Source organism: Manis javanica, chromosome 4, assembly GCF_040802235.1.
Source record: "Manis javanica isolate MJ-LG chromosome 4, MJ_LKY, whole genome shotgun sequence".
Taxonomy (NCBI): domain Eukaryota; kingdom Metazoa; phylum Chordata; class Mammalia; order Pholidota; family Manidae; genus Manis; species Manis javanica.
The window spans coordinates 8,683,914-8,700,061 of NC_133159.1; the positions used below are offsets into that span (position 1 = coordinate 8,683,914).

Below are 16,148 nucleotides of genomic sequence, written 5' to 3' on the forward strand. Positions count from 1 at the left end.
ATTTTTGAAGTGTATTCCTGCAGGTATGGAATTATACATTGGCTGTTATTTTCTGTTAATGTTTTAAAGATGTCAGTTTGCTGTATTCTGACTCCATCATTTTTATTGAAAAGTCAGCTATAAATCATTTTTTTTGCCCTTTATCTTTTTTCTTGGGGCTGCTTTTAAGATTTCTCTTCTTTTTGTCTTTGTTTTCACCAGTCTTACTGTGATCTATATTGGTGTGGTTTTCTTTGTTTTGCTTGGGATGCGCAGAACTTGAATCTTGGGTTTATATCTTTCATCAGTTTTAGGAATTCCCTGGCTGTTATCTTCTCAATTGCTGCTTCTACCTCATTCCCTGCGCCTTTTCCTTTTAGGATTCTAATTATACAAATATTATATCGTTTAACTCAGTCCTGTGTATTCTAAATGCTCTTTTCTAGGTTTTTCTTTCCCTATGTTTCGGTTTATGTTTCTTTCTCTATGTGTTGTTTCTTTAAGTTATAGATATTCCTGTTCACTGATCCTATCTTCTGCTGTATCTTATCTGCCTCTTAATGTCTATTGATATTTTAATGTTCATGTTGTATTTTTCTGTTGATAATTTCTATTTGATTCTTTGTTATTGATCTAAATCCCTGTGAGGTTCTTAATCATTATATATATTTTGCCCATATTATTCTCTCTGTTTATAAACATATTAATTATTGTTATCTTAAAATTCTTAGCTAACTTTCAATATAGGGAAAACCTATAGTTTGTTTTTTCACCTGTTTTTTTGTCGTGTGGTCCTGCCTATGAGTGTGCCTGGTAATTTTTATTGAGTAATCAACATTGTGTATAAAAACCATAGCGATCCAGATGCTATTTCCTCCGGAGAAAAAGTTTATCTTTCCCCCACTAGGTAGATACAGTTGTGGCTGATGACCTTAAACACCCAGCAGTTATACTGAGTCAAGACTGGTTTACAGCCCTGAAAAGTCTCCGTCTGCCTCTAGTTTGCCTTTGGTTCCCCAGGATTTTCAGCTAAGAGCCTGGAGCATTCTGCAGAACCCCTTCCCCTGACAGGATCCAAACTCTAATCTTTGTCTCCTTCAAAAGAGTTAAAAACAATAACAACAAAACAAAAAACAGAAACCTTCACTCTGGTTTTTCAGAGGCTTTTGCTTAGGTTTTTAGCCCCATGCAGCCCCAGTATTCTGCAGGAGTACCGAGGAGAAACCTGGCCATGTGCTCTCCTAGTCTGCAAGTCTCTGCCCAAAGTTCTGCTAGTTTATCTGACTCCAGGCCTCGATTCTCAGCCCCCACCCCTGCCTGTGTTCAGAGTCAGCAAATGCCTCCAGCATAAAAATGACTGTGGAAGGGCAGCTTACCTTTCCTAGGTTCTTCCCTTTCTGGGGCCTCAGCCCTTTAGGTCATCACATTACTTCAGGAACTCTCTACTGTCAAACAGATGATTTCTGAATTTTATCTGACTTTTTAGTAATTCTAGGCAGGAATACTGATCTTTTGTGAGCTATTCCTTTACACCTGAGAGTAAAAATTTGAGCCTTTGTATTTTTGTAGCGAGCAACTAAAACAGGGCCTGGAACCTAGAAGGCACTCTATAAACGATGTACAAATGAACGAATAAATAAATGATTGCTTGAACTTTCAACTTCCTATTCTAATGAAAGATCAATTGCCCCTTTAATTCAACAAAGTAGATAAACCAAAGGTCTTTTCTACTTGGCTTTTAAACAGCTTTATTGAGGTGTAATTGACATACAACCAACTGCACATACTTAAAGTTTACAGCTTGATTAGTGTTGATACATGTACATACCATAAAACCTTTACCATAATCAAGATAGTGAAGACATTCTTCACCCCCAAATGTTTCCTTGCTAATTGCTAGTGGTCTCTCCTTTCTCTTCACCCCCACCCCAGGCACCACTTTGCTGCCTATCACTAAATATTCATCTTTATTCTCCAGAATTTTATATCCATGACATCACACAGTGTGCAGTCTTTTTAACTGACTTCTTTCAGCCTAATTATTTTGCGTTATATCCATGTTGTTGCATGTATCAAATAAAAAGTTCATTTGCATGTAAGAATAAAAAGTTTACTCTTTTAAAATGCTGAGTAGTAGTCCAGTGTATGGAGATGCCACATTTTGTTCATCCACTTACTTGGATGTTTTTACTTACTTTGGGTTGTATTCAGGTTTGGCTGTTACAGATAAAGCTGCTATGAACCTTCATGTATATGTGTAGACATATACTTTCACTTGTCTTAGATAAATACCTAGGAGTGAAATGTCTGGGTCATATATTAGGTATGTGTTTTAACTTTTTAAGAAAATGTCATACTACTTTCTGTACCATTTTAAATTCCCACCAGTAGTATCTGAGAATTTCAATTCATCCACATCTTCTCTAACACTCAGTGTGGTCAGTTTAAAAACTCTTAGCCATTCTAATAGCTGGATAGTAGTATATTATGTGATTTTAATTTGCATTTCCCTAGGTAGTAGTGAGGTTGAGCATATTTTCATGTGATTATTTGACATCCATTTATCTAGTGACCTGTTTATTCAGATCTCTTGTCTGTTTTAAAACTGGGTTTTAGTTCTCTGATGCTCCATTTTGAGTTCATCTTTGTATATGGTACAAGGTATGGATTGAGATTTATAGTTTTATACAATACCTGATTATTCCAGTATTATTTGTCAAAAATATTATTCTTTCTCCATTGAATTGCCTTTGTATATAGGACAAAAATCTATTGTCCACATATGTATGGGTCTATTTCTGAACTCTATTCTGTTCCATCAATCTATTTCTTTATTTACACACTAGTACTATACTGTCTTAAATACGTTAACTTTATACTATCTCTTGTCCAAGCGTGAATCTTCCAACTTTGTTCTTTTTCAAAGTTGTTTTAGTTATTCTAGGTCTTTTTCATTTCCATGTGAATTTTAGAATCTGTTTGCCCCTTTCTCAAAAAAAAAAGTATCTGCTGGGATCTTGATTATGATTGTGCTGAATCCATAGATCAATTTGAGGAGAGCTGATATCTTAACAATATTGAGTTTTCTGACCCGTGAACACAGTAAATCTGACATCTTTTGTCAGATGTGTTCCTATTTCATATTTTACAGTATTATAAGTGGTATTTTAAAATTTCAATTTCCAATTTGCTAGTGTGAGTATATAATTGATTTTGTATCCTATATAACCTTACTAAACTCCCGTATTAGTTCTAGAAATTTGGGGGGCTTTTCTATACATTAGTTATGTCTTCTGCTAATAAAGACAGTTTTAGTTCTTTTCCAGTGTGGATGCATTTTCTTACTTTTCTTGCCTGATTGCACTGGCTAGGAACTCCAGTATAAGGTTAAATAAAAGTAATGAATGTAGACAAAGTTGTCTTTTTCCTAACCAAAGCACGTAGGTTTTTTGTAGATGTCCTTTATCAAGTTAAGGAAGTTCCTTCTAGTCCTAATTTGGTAATAGGTTTTTTTTTAGTAGTAATGAATATTGGATTTGTCAGATTTTTTTTTCTGCATCTAGAGAAGTCTCACAGTTTATCTTTTTTACTTTAATAGAATGAATTACATTGATTGAGTTTCTAATGTTAAACCAACCTTGCATTCCTGGAGTAAACCCCATTTGTCACGATACAGTATCCTTTTTATATAGTGTTAGATTCTTTTGTATTTTGTGTTCATGGGCACAAATGTTCAAAATAGTTATTGGACTGCAGTTACCCTGTGTTGTAATATCAGGGTAATTCTGGTATAGAATGAGTTGCAAAGTGTTTTCTTCTCTTTAGTTTTCTAGAGAATTTGTACAGAACTGGTACTCTTTTTTCTTTAAATGTTTTATAGAATTTGCCAATGACACTGGACCTGATGTTTTCCTTTTGGAAGGTTTTAACTGCAAAGTACAATTTAAATATATATAGAGAGAGCTATTAAAGGTATCTTGTTTGAGCTTTAGTAGTTTGAGTCTTTCATGAAACTTGTCCATTTCATTTAAATTGTTGAATTTATTGGTACAAAGTGATTCATAATATTCCCAAATATCTATTTAATGTATTTAGAAACTGTAGTGATACCTGTTTCAAGTTTATCTTCTCTCTTTTTTTCATGACCAGTCTGGCAAGAGGTTTATCAATTTTATTGATCTTCTCAAAGAACTAGCTTTTGGTTTCATTGATTTTTCTCTGTTTTTTCTGTTTTCTATATCATTGATTTCTGCTCTGACCTTTATTATTTCCTTTCTTCTGCTTACTTTACATGTAATTTTCTCTTGTTTCACTTCCTTGAAGTAGAAGCTAAGGTCATTGATTTGAAACCTTCTTCATTTCTAATGCAGGTGTTTATAGCTGTAAAATTCCCCTTAAGTACTGTTTTAATGCATCCCATAAATTTTCACATGTTGTGTTTTCACTTGCATGCCATTCAAAATACTTTTTCCCTTTTGAGCTCTTCTCGATCCATATGTGAATTAAAAGTGTGTAACTTAGTTTTCAGATATTTGAGAATTTTCCAAATATTGTTTTGTGGCTGATTTTAATTTAATTCTGTTGTGGTCAGAGAACATACTTGGTGTGTCTTCAGTCCTTTTAAATTTACTGAGTCTTGTTTTATGGTGCAGTCTGTCTCACTAAGTGTTTCTGGTGCCCTTGAAAAGAATATGTATTCTGCTGTCACTGGGTGGGGTGTTCTGTAAATGCAGTTAAGTCGTCTGCTGATTGTGTTGTTGAGGTCTTCTCTATCTTACTGATTTTGTCTAATTGTTCTAGCAGTTTTTGAAAATGGGGTTTTGAAATGTCCATTGTGAATTTGTCTATTTCTTTTTTCATTTCTATCAGTTTTTTGCTTCACATATTTTAAAGCTCTGTTATTAGGTGCAAAAACTTTAGGATCATTGTAGCCTTTTGATGACCTGACCCCTTTATTATTATGAAATGACCTTCTTTATCCCTAGTAATATTCTTTACTTTGAAATTTACTGCATTTATTGTACATCTAACCACTCCAGCTTTCTTTGGCTTTACATTAGCATGGCATCTTTTTCTTTTTGCTTTTAACCTCCGTGTGTCTGTGTTTAAAGGCAGCTGGTTTTACAGTTTTTTCAAGTTTGAACATTTTTCTGCCTCCTCTGGGGAGTCCACTAGCCCCTGTCGTAGACTGCACCGAGGCCTGGAATCTCTCTCAAGGCAGTAAGTCAGGGTAACCACAGGGCCCATTTTGTTCTCATCCCTCAGGAATCATCATCCTTTGTTGTCCCACGTCCAGTCCTGTTTCATATATTATCTCATTTTTTGTGTGTTAGTTCACCTGTGAAGGTAAGTCTAGATAGATTTCATCTTGTTACTCCACCTTGACCAGAAGCAAGTGTCACTCCTGACTGCATTTTAAAACTCAGCTTGACCAGCCTGGTTATGTTTTTTTTTTTATTAAGAATAAGTTGTGTTACGTGAACCCTGAATAGCAGTGTAAAACTGTATATATAGAAACTGGTTTGAATTTAGAATGTTGGCGTAAATAGTTGAGAATTGGGAGGTAACATAGGATTTGACTGTAAGTTATTATTATCTGTGTAGAGCCGAGGTCTCAACCTTGGCCATACATTTGAATCACCTGGGGGATTTTTAAACACTGATGATTCAGCCCCACCCCAGAAATTCTGATTGAATTTGGCTAGAATATGGCCTGGACATCAGAATTCGGGGGACCTCCCAGGACCCTGTAATGTGCAGCCAAGGTAAATAGCTCCTGTCCTCCTCCAAGTGTTACCAGCCATCGGCCTATCCACTCCCATCTCTCCTGTCTCCATGTTCTTCCTTCCCCCAGCAAAGTACAGGTTCTATACGGGGGAACGGACCTCTTTGATTATGAGGTGCGCAGAACCTTCAACAATGACATGCTCCTCGCCTTCGTCAGCAGCAGCTGCATTGCTGCCCTTGTCTACATCCTCACCTCCTGCTCAGGTAGGGGCTCTGAAGGCCCAGCACGGAGCCGCCCCCTCTCTCCTCTCAGAGCCCTCCTGTCTGGCCACAGCCTTCTTTCTCTAGAATGCCAGAGATAATCTTGAATCCGTCATGTCGGAACTGGTGGGGAGGGTACTCAGAAGTCACCTTCAACCCCAGGCAGGGAGACTGAGGCCCAGAGGCAGCTTGGGCCATATTAAGTGGCGCACTCCCAGAGCCTCACATAGTTTAACTTTCTGCCCTTTGGCCATATTTTGCTGGCTGATAACCCTGTTTTGGGGTAGCCTCCTTTATGGATTATTCTGTGACCTGTTTTACAGTCCCAGGTCAGGTGCCCTTTTACCCACCCCTCAGTTCTTTTTTCCACCACCACCTTCCCGTGTACTCTCACTGTCTCTACGGCATATATGGTAGGTACTCTTTATTGCCCAAGTGAATAAGAGATTGGAAATACCTCCAAAAAGGGAAAAGACATTCTTTCATCTATGTAACAAATATTTTTGCCCAAGTGAGTAAGAGATTGGTAATACCTCCGAAAAGGGAAAAGACATTCTTTCATCTACATAACAAATATTAATTGGGCAACAGCTATGTGCCAGATGCTCTAAGGTGCCAGGGATCTGGTGGTGAACATCACAGATACACTTCCTACCCCCATGGAACCTCTAGTCTACTGGGGTGACACATGTGAAGCATATAGTAATTCCCTACTAGCACTAGAGGTGAGTTCTACAAAGGTGGGGGCCCATGAGCAACCCCACTTCCTCCATAGGAGCTTCATCTGCCACTCGGGCCTCCTGCCCGGTCCCTTCTCTGGACAACTGTGCTGGGCGTAGATGGGGTGGTGAAGTGTGCTCCACTGTGGGGGTGGGGGTAAGGCAGGACCCAGCCGGCGTCGGGGACCCGGAAGGGGTTTGTGATCCGCTGGGTCCTGCCACGCTGTCCCCTCTGCCTCTTGCCCTGCCCAGTGTTCCTGTCCTTCTTTGGGATCGCCAGCATCGGCCTCAGCTGCCTGGTGGCCCTCTTCCTGTACCACGTGGTCTTTGGTGTCCAGTACCTGGGCATCCTCAATGGGGTGGCCGCCTTCGTGATAGTGGGCATTGGTGAGTTGCCTCTGTTGGTATGGGCCTCCCACTTGGGAACCCAGAGAGAGCCTTCTCCCGGGATGCAAAACCTGGCTTCCCTGGGGCCTCCGAAAAGTTCCCCGTAGGCCTTGGAGCTTGGTGGGGGCTAGAGTATGAGTGCTGGGTGGGTCCTGGGCGTATGGTGGGTGGAGCCCCCAAGGGATGGAAGGAGCAGGCAGGTGAGCTGAGTGGGGGTTAAGGAGAGTGAGAAGGGTCAGAAAGAGGCTAAGATCTGGAAGAAGGGGCCTAGTTCTGGGGCACGGGAACAGGGAGCAAGAGGGTGGGGCTTGGGTTCCTGATGGGGGGGGCCAGAGTTAGATGGTCTTTCCAAACTCCAGGCTGAGAAGCAGGCCTCCCCTGGAGCCTGACCTCTCAGAGGGCTGCTCAGGGTTGGTCTAGGCCCAGCTTGGGTCTGAGCCTGCCCCGGCCGGCCCGGGGCTCCCTCCCATAGGTGTGGATGATGTGTTCGTGTTCATCAACACCTACCGGCAGGCCACCCACCTGGAGGACCCTCAGCTGCGGATGATCCACACCATCCAGACGGCGGGCAAGGCCACCTTCTTCACCTCCCTGACCACGGCCGCCGCCTACGCAGCCAACGTCTTCTCCCAGGTGGGACACTGCCTTCTGCCCCTGCCCCAGGCTCCCCATCCCTTCCAGCACACCTGCCCCGTCTCTGCAGCTACACAGCCTTTGCCTCAAGGCACTTGCCATTTCCCTAGAGCCCATGTTTGGTGCTAGTTAACATTACCAGAGCTTAACAAATGGGAAAATAATCACGATACAATAGTATTTATTACTAATGCTCATTAATCATAATCCAGCCTCCGCCCTGTAGGGTGTTTGGCAGTTTACAAAACTCTTTCACATTTAGTCTTCTTGACATTGTTGTGACAAAGGCATAATTACATCCCTGTTTTCCTAATACAGACATGGAGGCTCAGAGAGGTACGGTGACTTCCCCAAGGTCACACGGCTGGCAGTGGTTACCCTGGCCGAGTCTCCTGACTCCTGGTCCTGAGCTCTTTCCACCCACCTGCCTCACACTGACTTGCCTCTCGCTGGCCCCACGCTCCTTCAGGCCTCTGAGTTGGTCTCAGAAGAAGGATCTTAGTTTGGGGCAGGTCCTTGGGTGCTGACGCTGAAAGGCAGTGAGCCTGTCTGTGTCTTGGGAAGATGCTGTGACCTGGGCTGAGTCTCCTGTCTAGAGACCACTAGATGGTTTGGGGTTATCCAGGCCTTCCTGGAGAACTACACTCAGAAATCAGACAGAGCTGGGTCCAGACACCACCTCTGCTGTTGACAGCTGCTGGTCACATGACAGAGCTTGGCTCACCTCTCTGAGCCTCCCTGTCCTCGTGTGGATTTTTCATGGACTGAAATGGGATGATTGTGAGTTCTTCACAACAGTGAAGGCTTGTCTGCTTGTTGCGACACTTCTGGGGCACACCCACTGTTCCTAGGCCCCAGGCTCCGTTCCAATCGGGGGCAGCATTCTCTCCCTTCCCCTTCACCAACACGTGGCCAGGCCAAAGGGTTTGTGTCTCCCTCTGACCCCAGTCATCCGTGTACTGCCACTTAGCAAGCACTTACTGTGTGCCAGGCACTGTTCCATGCAGTGGGCTGCAGCACAGACAGGCGCCTTCCCTCCCGAGTGGGACGCTTCCTCCCCTGCTGTTCCCCTGGTCCCAGCCCTGGCCTTCTGATGTCCTCCTGGGCCAGAGGCTGGCGTCCCAGCAGCCCGGGCCTCCTCGTCCTGCCTCATTCTGGGAGTGGTCTGGGGTCCTGAGTGCCTTTGGCTGCAGAGTCCCCGGGCTCCCTGGGCCCCAGGCCTAACCGGCCCCATAGCCTCCTCTACTTCTCCATCACCAGATCCCGGCTGTCCATGACTTTGGCCTGTTCATGTCTCTCATCGTGTCCTGCTGCTGGCTGGCCGTGCTCTTCACTATGCCTGCTGCCCTGGGCATCTGGAATCTTTACATGGCACCACTAGAGAGCGCCTGCCAGACCAGGTGAGCCGACAGGCACAGGTGGAGGGGCTGTGTCCTCCCCTCCCTGAATATCCTCAGCAGGCCCTCGCGGCCCTCAGCACACCCTCCTATCATCCAAAAGCTTCCTGATTCTTTGTGGAGCACCTTCTGTGTGGGCACCTCCTCAGGGGGGCACTGCTGCAGGAACAGGAGAATCCTGTCCAGTGGTTACCATCTGTGATCCCCTGCTACTTGCCAGAAAGTGGGCAAAGTGCTTTATACCTGTTGCCACTCCCCACCCCGCAAAGGACCCTGGGAGCTGGGTTCTCTTTTGTGCCCATTTTACAGATGAGGAAACAAGGGCTCAGAGAGGTTGGGCAGCTCACTCAAGATCACTGTTTGTAGGCAGCAGAGCCAGAATTTAAACCTGTAATCTGACTCCCACTAGCCGCCATGTTGAATGTCCTCAGGTTCTCATCTCGGTGCAGAAATGGCATTTAGACTCAGCCAACTGTGCGGAATTGGATGGGTCAGTTCCAAGTTACTGCCAGAGGTTGAACGGTTGGGGTCTTGCAGGCCAGGTGGTCTGGAAAGGTAGGGGCTTGTCCACATGGATTCAGGCCTGGGTCAGGGGTACTGAGGAATGACAGAGGGTCTCTGGCCTTGGGGCAGGGCACCCAAAGGCAGGAATGTCAAGGGTCCCATCTCCCTGGGTAATGGCTGCTGTCACCATTTGTCTCCCCAGAGGAAGACTGGCACCTGGGGGAGATGGCACTGGAAAGCAAGCAGGAGGCAGGCTCCTGGAAGTCTGTAATGAGAGTCCTGTGTGAGAGGCCAGCCGCAGTGTGATGCCTGGGTTCATGTGCTAGCCGGGGCCTTGCCCCGCCCCCCTGGGTGCCCAGGTCCCTCAGGGCTCATGCTTCTCCCCAACTCTCTCCATAGCTGCCACCAGAAGTGTGGACACAGGAGCGCCCTACACTTCCCTGGGGACGTGTTTGCCGCTCCTGAGCGGGCCGGGGGCAGCCCTGCCCAGGGCCCCATGCCCTACCTGGATGACGACATCCCCCTGCTGAATGTAGAGGAGGAGCCAGGTGAGAGCTGGCTCAGGCCTGCCCTGCTGACCATGGCAGGACCCGGCTGCCTCTGCCAGGGGATGCGCCCTTGGCAGGATGTTTTCAGCACAGGCTGGTCCTGATGGCCTGTGGGATCCCCATCAAGCATTTGGGCTTCCGTGGAAAGGAGGACACCGGGGTTGGACTTTGCACCAAGTCTGGGCCAGCTCTCTGACAGGCCACTACTCTGCCCTGCCAGTGTCACTGGAGCTGGGAGACGTGTCGCTGGTGTCTGTGCCCCCGGAAGGCTTGCAGCTGGCCCCAGATTGGGGAAGCAGGGGGCAGCTCATTGCTCAGCTGCAGGAGCTACTGCACCACTGGGTCCTGTGGTCGGCTGTCAAGAGCCGCTGGGTGATTGTGGGTAAGTGAGCTCCCCTCCAGCCCTCCCCTCTGGCTTGGGCCTGAGGCGTAGGGACAGACTTTCCCAAAGAACATATGGGCACTGGGAGCCCACCCTGTCCCACAAATGAGCCCGAGGTCAGAATCAGACTGGCGGCCCTCACATCCTCTGAGCTGCACCTCCTTCCCGTGTAGGATGAGGTGGGTCCTGCAATACCTACGGCTCGTTGAGCACCTGCTGTGTACCTATACCAGCCTTCTCGCTGGGCAGTCGGCACAGTGCGTAATTCTTGGGCTCTGGCCTAGACCAGCCCGGCTGAGTTGGAGTCTTGATCCTACTAGCCATGTAACTTCGGCTGTGCCAGTCAGTCTGAGCCTCAGTTTCCTATCCTCTAACTGAGGATAAGAAGAGCATCTATCTAACAAGTAGTTAGGTGTAAGGAACGCCATAGTGCATGTAAAGAACTCAGTCCAATACGTGGTGCACAGTTAAGTGCCCAATAAACATTAAGTGCTGTTATTATCATCACTGACAATACTTAGGGTTGTGTCCAGTCAGGTGAGTGTGCTGGCTCTTTATAAACTGTAAAGTGCCGTATGATGTTGGCTGGTTCTTGCCCAGGAGTGTGTGCTTGGAGCTTAGAGTCTGACCCCCAAGTGACCCGCAGAGCAACCACCTCCAACTGCTGGAGGACCAGCCCCTAGCCAGCTTCACCCACAGACAGGTGTGCTGGGCCTCTGTTCCCTCCCTTGGGGCCTCCTCCTCCCCATAAAGGGAGCAGCTGTTGCCCAGAGCTCTGGAGGCCCCATGGTGAATGGCCACCTGGGCCCCAGCCACACCCAGCGTTGTGTCCTTTCCTCCCAGGGCTCTTTGTGTCTATCCTCATACTGTCCCTGGTGTTCGCCAGCCGGCTGCGCCCTGCCAGCCGGGCCCCCCTGCTCTTCCGGCCCGATACCAACATCCAGGTGCTGCTGGACCTCAAGTACAACCTGAGCGCAGAGGGCATCTCCTGCATCACCTGTTCAGGTGAGGGTTTCTGCTGGGGTGTCCACTGCAGGCTCCTGCTCTGTTTGGAGTCCAGGGCTCAAGGACTATTGGCCTGAGAGATACAAGATCTGGGCTCCCCACCGCTGTGTGACCTCAGCAAACCACTCCACCTCTGGGCCTCAGAGTTTCCCCATTTCATTAACTGTGAAATGGTTCCGTGTCAGCTCTGCCCGCGCTGGGGAGACCGCAGTAGGCAGGACAGGCTTCCTGAGCCCAGGGAGTTCATTCCATGGCCAAGGGCCAGCATTGTAGTAGGAGATGGGAGCTACAGGAGGAAGAGCATGCTGCCAGGTAGTTCAGCATCACGGCAGGCTTCCTGGAGGAGGTATTGTCTAAGCTGAGGCTCAAAGAACGGGAAGGGATTAGCCAGGCTGGGAGAGAGGGAAGGAAAGGGGTCCAGGTAGAAGGAAGCAGTGGAGGTGGGCAAGACCAGGGCCAAGTTTGAAAGAGGCAGTGGCAGGAGCTAAGGCTAGCCAGGTGGGCTGGGCCGGGGCCCTCGGGCTAAAGGGAGGAGTCTGGATTTTATTCTAGTTGCCCTTGGAAGCTACTGGGGGCGTTTTTTAAGCAGAGGTGGGCTATGACAAAGTCCCCCATGTGCTGTGCAGAGGTGGAGTAGAGAGCCAGGGTGGAAGCTGCCCAGGAGGCTGGGTAGGAGGCTGGCAATCTGGACCAGAGACCGCGGGGGCTGCGCCAGCATGGTGAGGGTGGCAGTGGAGTCAAGAGGCTCTAGGAGGCAGAATCCATAGGACTTGGTGACAGAGTGGGTGTCAGGGATGAGCAGGGAGGTGAGATTAAGATGTCTCCTTGTCGTTCAGGTAATCTGGTCCAGGCCCTCATTCTACAGAGGAGCCTGAGGTTGGGGATGGCGGGGGAGGGGTCATCCCAAGGTCACCCAGCTTTGCCAGGGTGGTTAAAGACCAAACGAGAAGATGCTTGGGCGAGTGCTTCCAGCTCCTGGGAGAAGTCCCACTGACTGCTGTAATTGACTTCATTTAATTAGGGTGGTGTTCAGATTAACCTGTCCTTCCCCTTGGTAATGGCATTAGCCAAAAGCATAATGGACTGCAGCTCAGAGAGGCGCCTGAGGAGCCCCTCCTAAATTGGAGCCAGCCCCTGCCACAGTCCTGGCTTCTCTCCCTCCTGCCTGTCTGGGCACGAGAATTAGCACTCCATTACCACTCCTGCTACAGGGCCTCCTGCCACCCGTCAGTGCCTGGAGGCAAAAAGCTGCATCCACTCCCATTTCACAGATGGACAGACCTCAGGATGGTCCCGGGTTCCTGGAATCATCTGGATAAGGGCCAGGACCCCAGCCCAAGTCCAGCCCCCAGCCTCTTGTGTCTCTCAGCTCTCTGAACTGCGTCTTAAAGGGACCCACCCCTTCAGGTCATAGCAAAAAGAGCTTCGCCTTTAGGGGTGGACAGGGACCGGATCCCAATGGGCTCTGCGTCTCACTTTCTGAGGTCACATGACCTCCCCAAGCCTCTGCTTTCTTCTTCATCAAATAGGGTTAATAAGAATGACCTTCTAAGATGATTGCAAGGGTTAAATTTTTGAAGGTGTAAAATCTCTGTCCTTAAAAAACAAAAAGCAAAAACTTCAACCCAATACCTGGGGCAGAACAGGCACAGTGCCCGTCCTCTCTGCTAGTTGATGGTGTTCCTTTTCTAATTGCTCCTGTTTATTGAACATTTATCACAGCCAGATGTGCTGCCTAGTGTGAGATGCAGCATCGCACTGGCCCCTCAGCCCCCTCTGGGGGGGGCAGTGTCACCCCTGTCGACAGGAGGGGAGTGGGGTATGGCGAGGGTGGGCGGCAGACCTCAGAGTATCTTTGGGTAGAACCGGCAGATGCCTTTCTTTTGCCTAAAGATTCCTATAAATACAATATTTGGTGTTTTTTTCAGTTCCATCTAGTATCTTTCAGACCCCTGACACCACCCACCCCAGCTGAGGGCCCTGTCCCTGTCCCTGGGGCTCTCACGTATTCCAGCCTCTGGCCTCCCCTGCCAGGCACAGCCCGGGAGGCCCTGCTGTCCCTGACACAGCGTGGGGGGTAGGTCTGTTCCAGGAGAAGCCCCACAGCCTGCAGAACAACATCCGGGCATCCCTGGAGAAGAAGAAGAGGGGCTCAGGCGTCCCCTGGATCAGCAGGCCCGAGGCTACACTGCTGGGTCAGTGGGGAGTGTGGTGTGGCTGGGGTGGGGCGTACGGGGAGATCCCACCTGTGCTGGGGTACTGGGCCCTGTGGGGAAGGCAGGTGAGTTCCTTCTCGGATTCGCCTGGGAAGACAAGAGTCTGTGCTCTTGCGCCACTATGGAGAGATTGGTGGGGGGTGAACTTGGGGCCCTCACCCCCTGACCCCCAGCTCTCCCGGGACAGAACAGTGCGGTCCCCTCCTGCACCACCCCAGCCTGCCCGGTGCTGCCCTGTGCTCCTTCCCTGTGCAGCAAACCATCCTGCGGCTCTCAGGGAGGACAGGGGCACCCTGAGCCCTGGATGCTGGCACACCCTGGCAGGGAGCTCCAGCCAGCAGAGTGGGATGCGGGGACACCTGTGGGAATCACCTCCCTCCGTGGGGCAGTTCTCTATGTCCATGTCACCCCATGGCCATTGTCACCTTGTGACCGCCACTGTCACTATCAGCACCGACCCCACCATTCACACACTGGGCACCCCATTGTTGGCATCACTGCTGCTCCATTCGGGACACCTTCAGCATGACTTTGGCCATCGCAGTCACCCCACCCATGCTGCCACCCCATTTTGGTGACCCCCCGTGCCACTACCCCATCGTGGTCACTGCTGCCACCACCTCTCCTTCCATCTATGCTACCACCCCATCCAGGTGCCCCCCACCAGCAGCCCCCTACCTCCATGATTTCCATGGGCTCAGTCCGATAGGAGCAGAGCCAACATTGGGAGATGAGCCTGAAGTCAGGGCTCAGCCCCTCAGCCAGCAGAGCCGCGGGTGGGCAGCTCCAGGGTCACGGGAAGCCAGGCGAGGTGACTCTCCACCCCTCCACCCCTCGCTTTTCCCCCAGACTCCCCAGGCACTGTGTACGTCTCCAAGGCAAAGAGTAAAGGCCGCCCAGCTGTCTACAGGTTCTCCCTCAACGCCAGCCTGCCTTCCCCTTGGCAGACGGTGTCCCCCGGGGACGGGGAGGTGTCCTCCTTCCAGGTGAGCCCAGTCTGTCATGACATGAACCACCATGCCCCTGTGGGGGCGGGGGTGGCCCTCAGTGCCACCCACAGGGCAGGGCGGGGAACAGGGTCTATGAGGATGAAGCTGCTACTGCAAGCAAGTGAGGACCCTCCCCGCCCTCAGCCAGGTCTGTGGCAGGGACCCCCCCAGAGTGGTGAGATCATGGGCTTCCAAGTCAGCAGACCTGGGTTCGAATCCTGGCTCTGCCATTTATAATCTGTGAGTCTTTGGGCAGATTACTTCATCTTTCTGAGCCTCAGTTTCCTCATCTGTGAAATGGTATGAAAAGTGCCAGCCAGGAGTTGGAGGTACATGAGGTAAGGCCTGTGCAGGACATAGTAAGTGCTCAGTAAACAGCAGGTGGTAGTGATGTCGCTGGCGGCTGCTCCCACGCCCCAGGAAAGAGCCTCCGAGGCCAAGCCCCTGTCAGTGTTTCCTTCATGCAAGTCACTTGTTTCTCTATCACGTTACGCCTTCCAGGGTGATGGGAACAGGTGTCAACTCACTCGCTCGGGGTTTATATTTCCATTCAGAAGAGGAGGTGACAGAGGCATTTCCTGAGCCTTTGCGTGGCTGTGCCCGCTGCCTAGGCGCTTTCCTTCCAACATGCACTCGGCCAACTCCTCAGTAGGTCTCGGCGCTGGCTCACCCCTCAGGTGGCCTCCACGTCCCCTGCCCATCTACGCCGTGTCTTATCGTCCCGATTATTTGATTCATGGCTCTTAAAAGAACCTGAAGCCATCGTAATTTGCAGCTCTGCGAGAGCCGGGACCAAACCCGTCTTCTCACTGCTGGAGCCTCAGAGCCCAGCTCAGCCCGGCATGGCCATAGATGCTCCGTTGAAGGAAGGACTGAGGCTCAGAGAGGGAGGGAAGGATTTGCCCAACTCTCATACTCGAACCCAGGCCCCCGGAGCCTCTGCCCGGGGCTCTAGCCCCCCCTCTGGGGGCTGGGACAGAGTAGGACACGCCCAGCGGGGAGGGGCTGGAGCCTGAGGCGGGGCCCAGGCAGAGGCAGCCTCCCGGAGTCACGTGTCTTGTCTCTGTCGATCCACTGCTTAGGTGTATAGAGCGCCTTTTGGTAACTTCACCAAGAAGCTGACCGCTTGTATGTCTACAGTAGGGCTGCTCCAGGCGGCGAGCCCCTCCCGCAAGTGGATGGTGACAGCCTTGGCCTGTGATGCCAAGCGGGGCTGGAAGTTTGACTTCAGTTTCTATGTGGCCACCAAGGAGCAGCAGCACACCAGGTAACAGAGCCTTGCAGACAAGCCGGCTGCCACCAGCCAGGCCCACTTGTGTGCCCGCATCCCCATAGTCACGAGATGTCAGCAGGCACCCGTAGGAGGCCCGTCCGTTTCCATACATCTGTTCTGATGTTTCT

The 16,148-nt window shown here is 49.5% G+C and overlaps 1 protein-coding gene across 2 annotated transcripts in view; it reads left to right on the forward strand.

The window, feature by feature from the left end:
• DISP3 (dispatched RND transporter family member 3) overlaps positions 1 to 16,148 on the forward strand; it is a 51,476-nt gene that overhangs the window by 23,240 nt on the left and 12,088 nt on the right. Inside the window, exons 4-13 of one of the 2 annotated variants that reach the window (XM_037000183.2) lie at positions 5,834 to 5,970; positions 6,939 to 7,073; positions 7,546 to 7,706; positions 8,943 to 9,106; positions 10,007 to 10,155; positions 10,376 to 10,537; positions 11,381 to 11,542; positions 13,624 to 13,737; positions 14,608 to 14,744; positions 15,830 to 16,014. In XM_037000183.2, coding sequence (XP_036856078.2) covers positions 5,834 to 5,970; positions 6,939 to 7,073; positions 7,546 to 7,706; positions 8,943 to 9,106; positions 10,007 to 10,155; positions 10,376 to 10,537; positions 11,381 to 11,542; positions 13,624 to 13,737; positions 14,608 to 14,744; positions 15,830 to 16,014 — 1,506 coding nt within the window. The remainder of the gene's footprint in view (positions 1 to 5,833; positions 5,971 to 6,938; positions 7,074 to 7,545; positions 7,707 to 8,942; positions 9,107 to 10,006; positions 10,156 to 10,375; positions 10,538 to 11,380; positions 11,543 to 13,623; positions 13,738 to 14,607; positions 14,745 to 15,829; positions 16,015 to 16,148) is intronic. The other variant, XM_017663825.3, reaches the window with a different exon arrangement.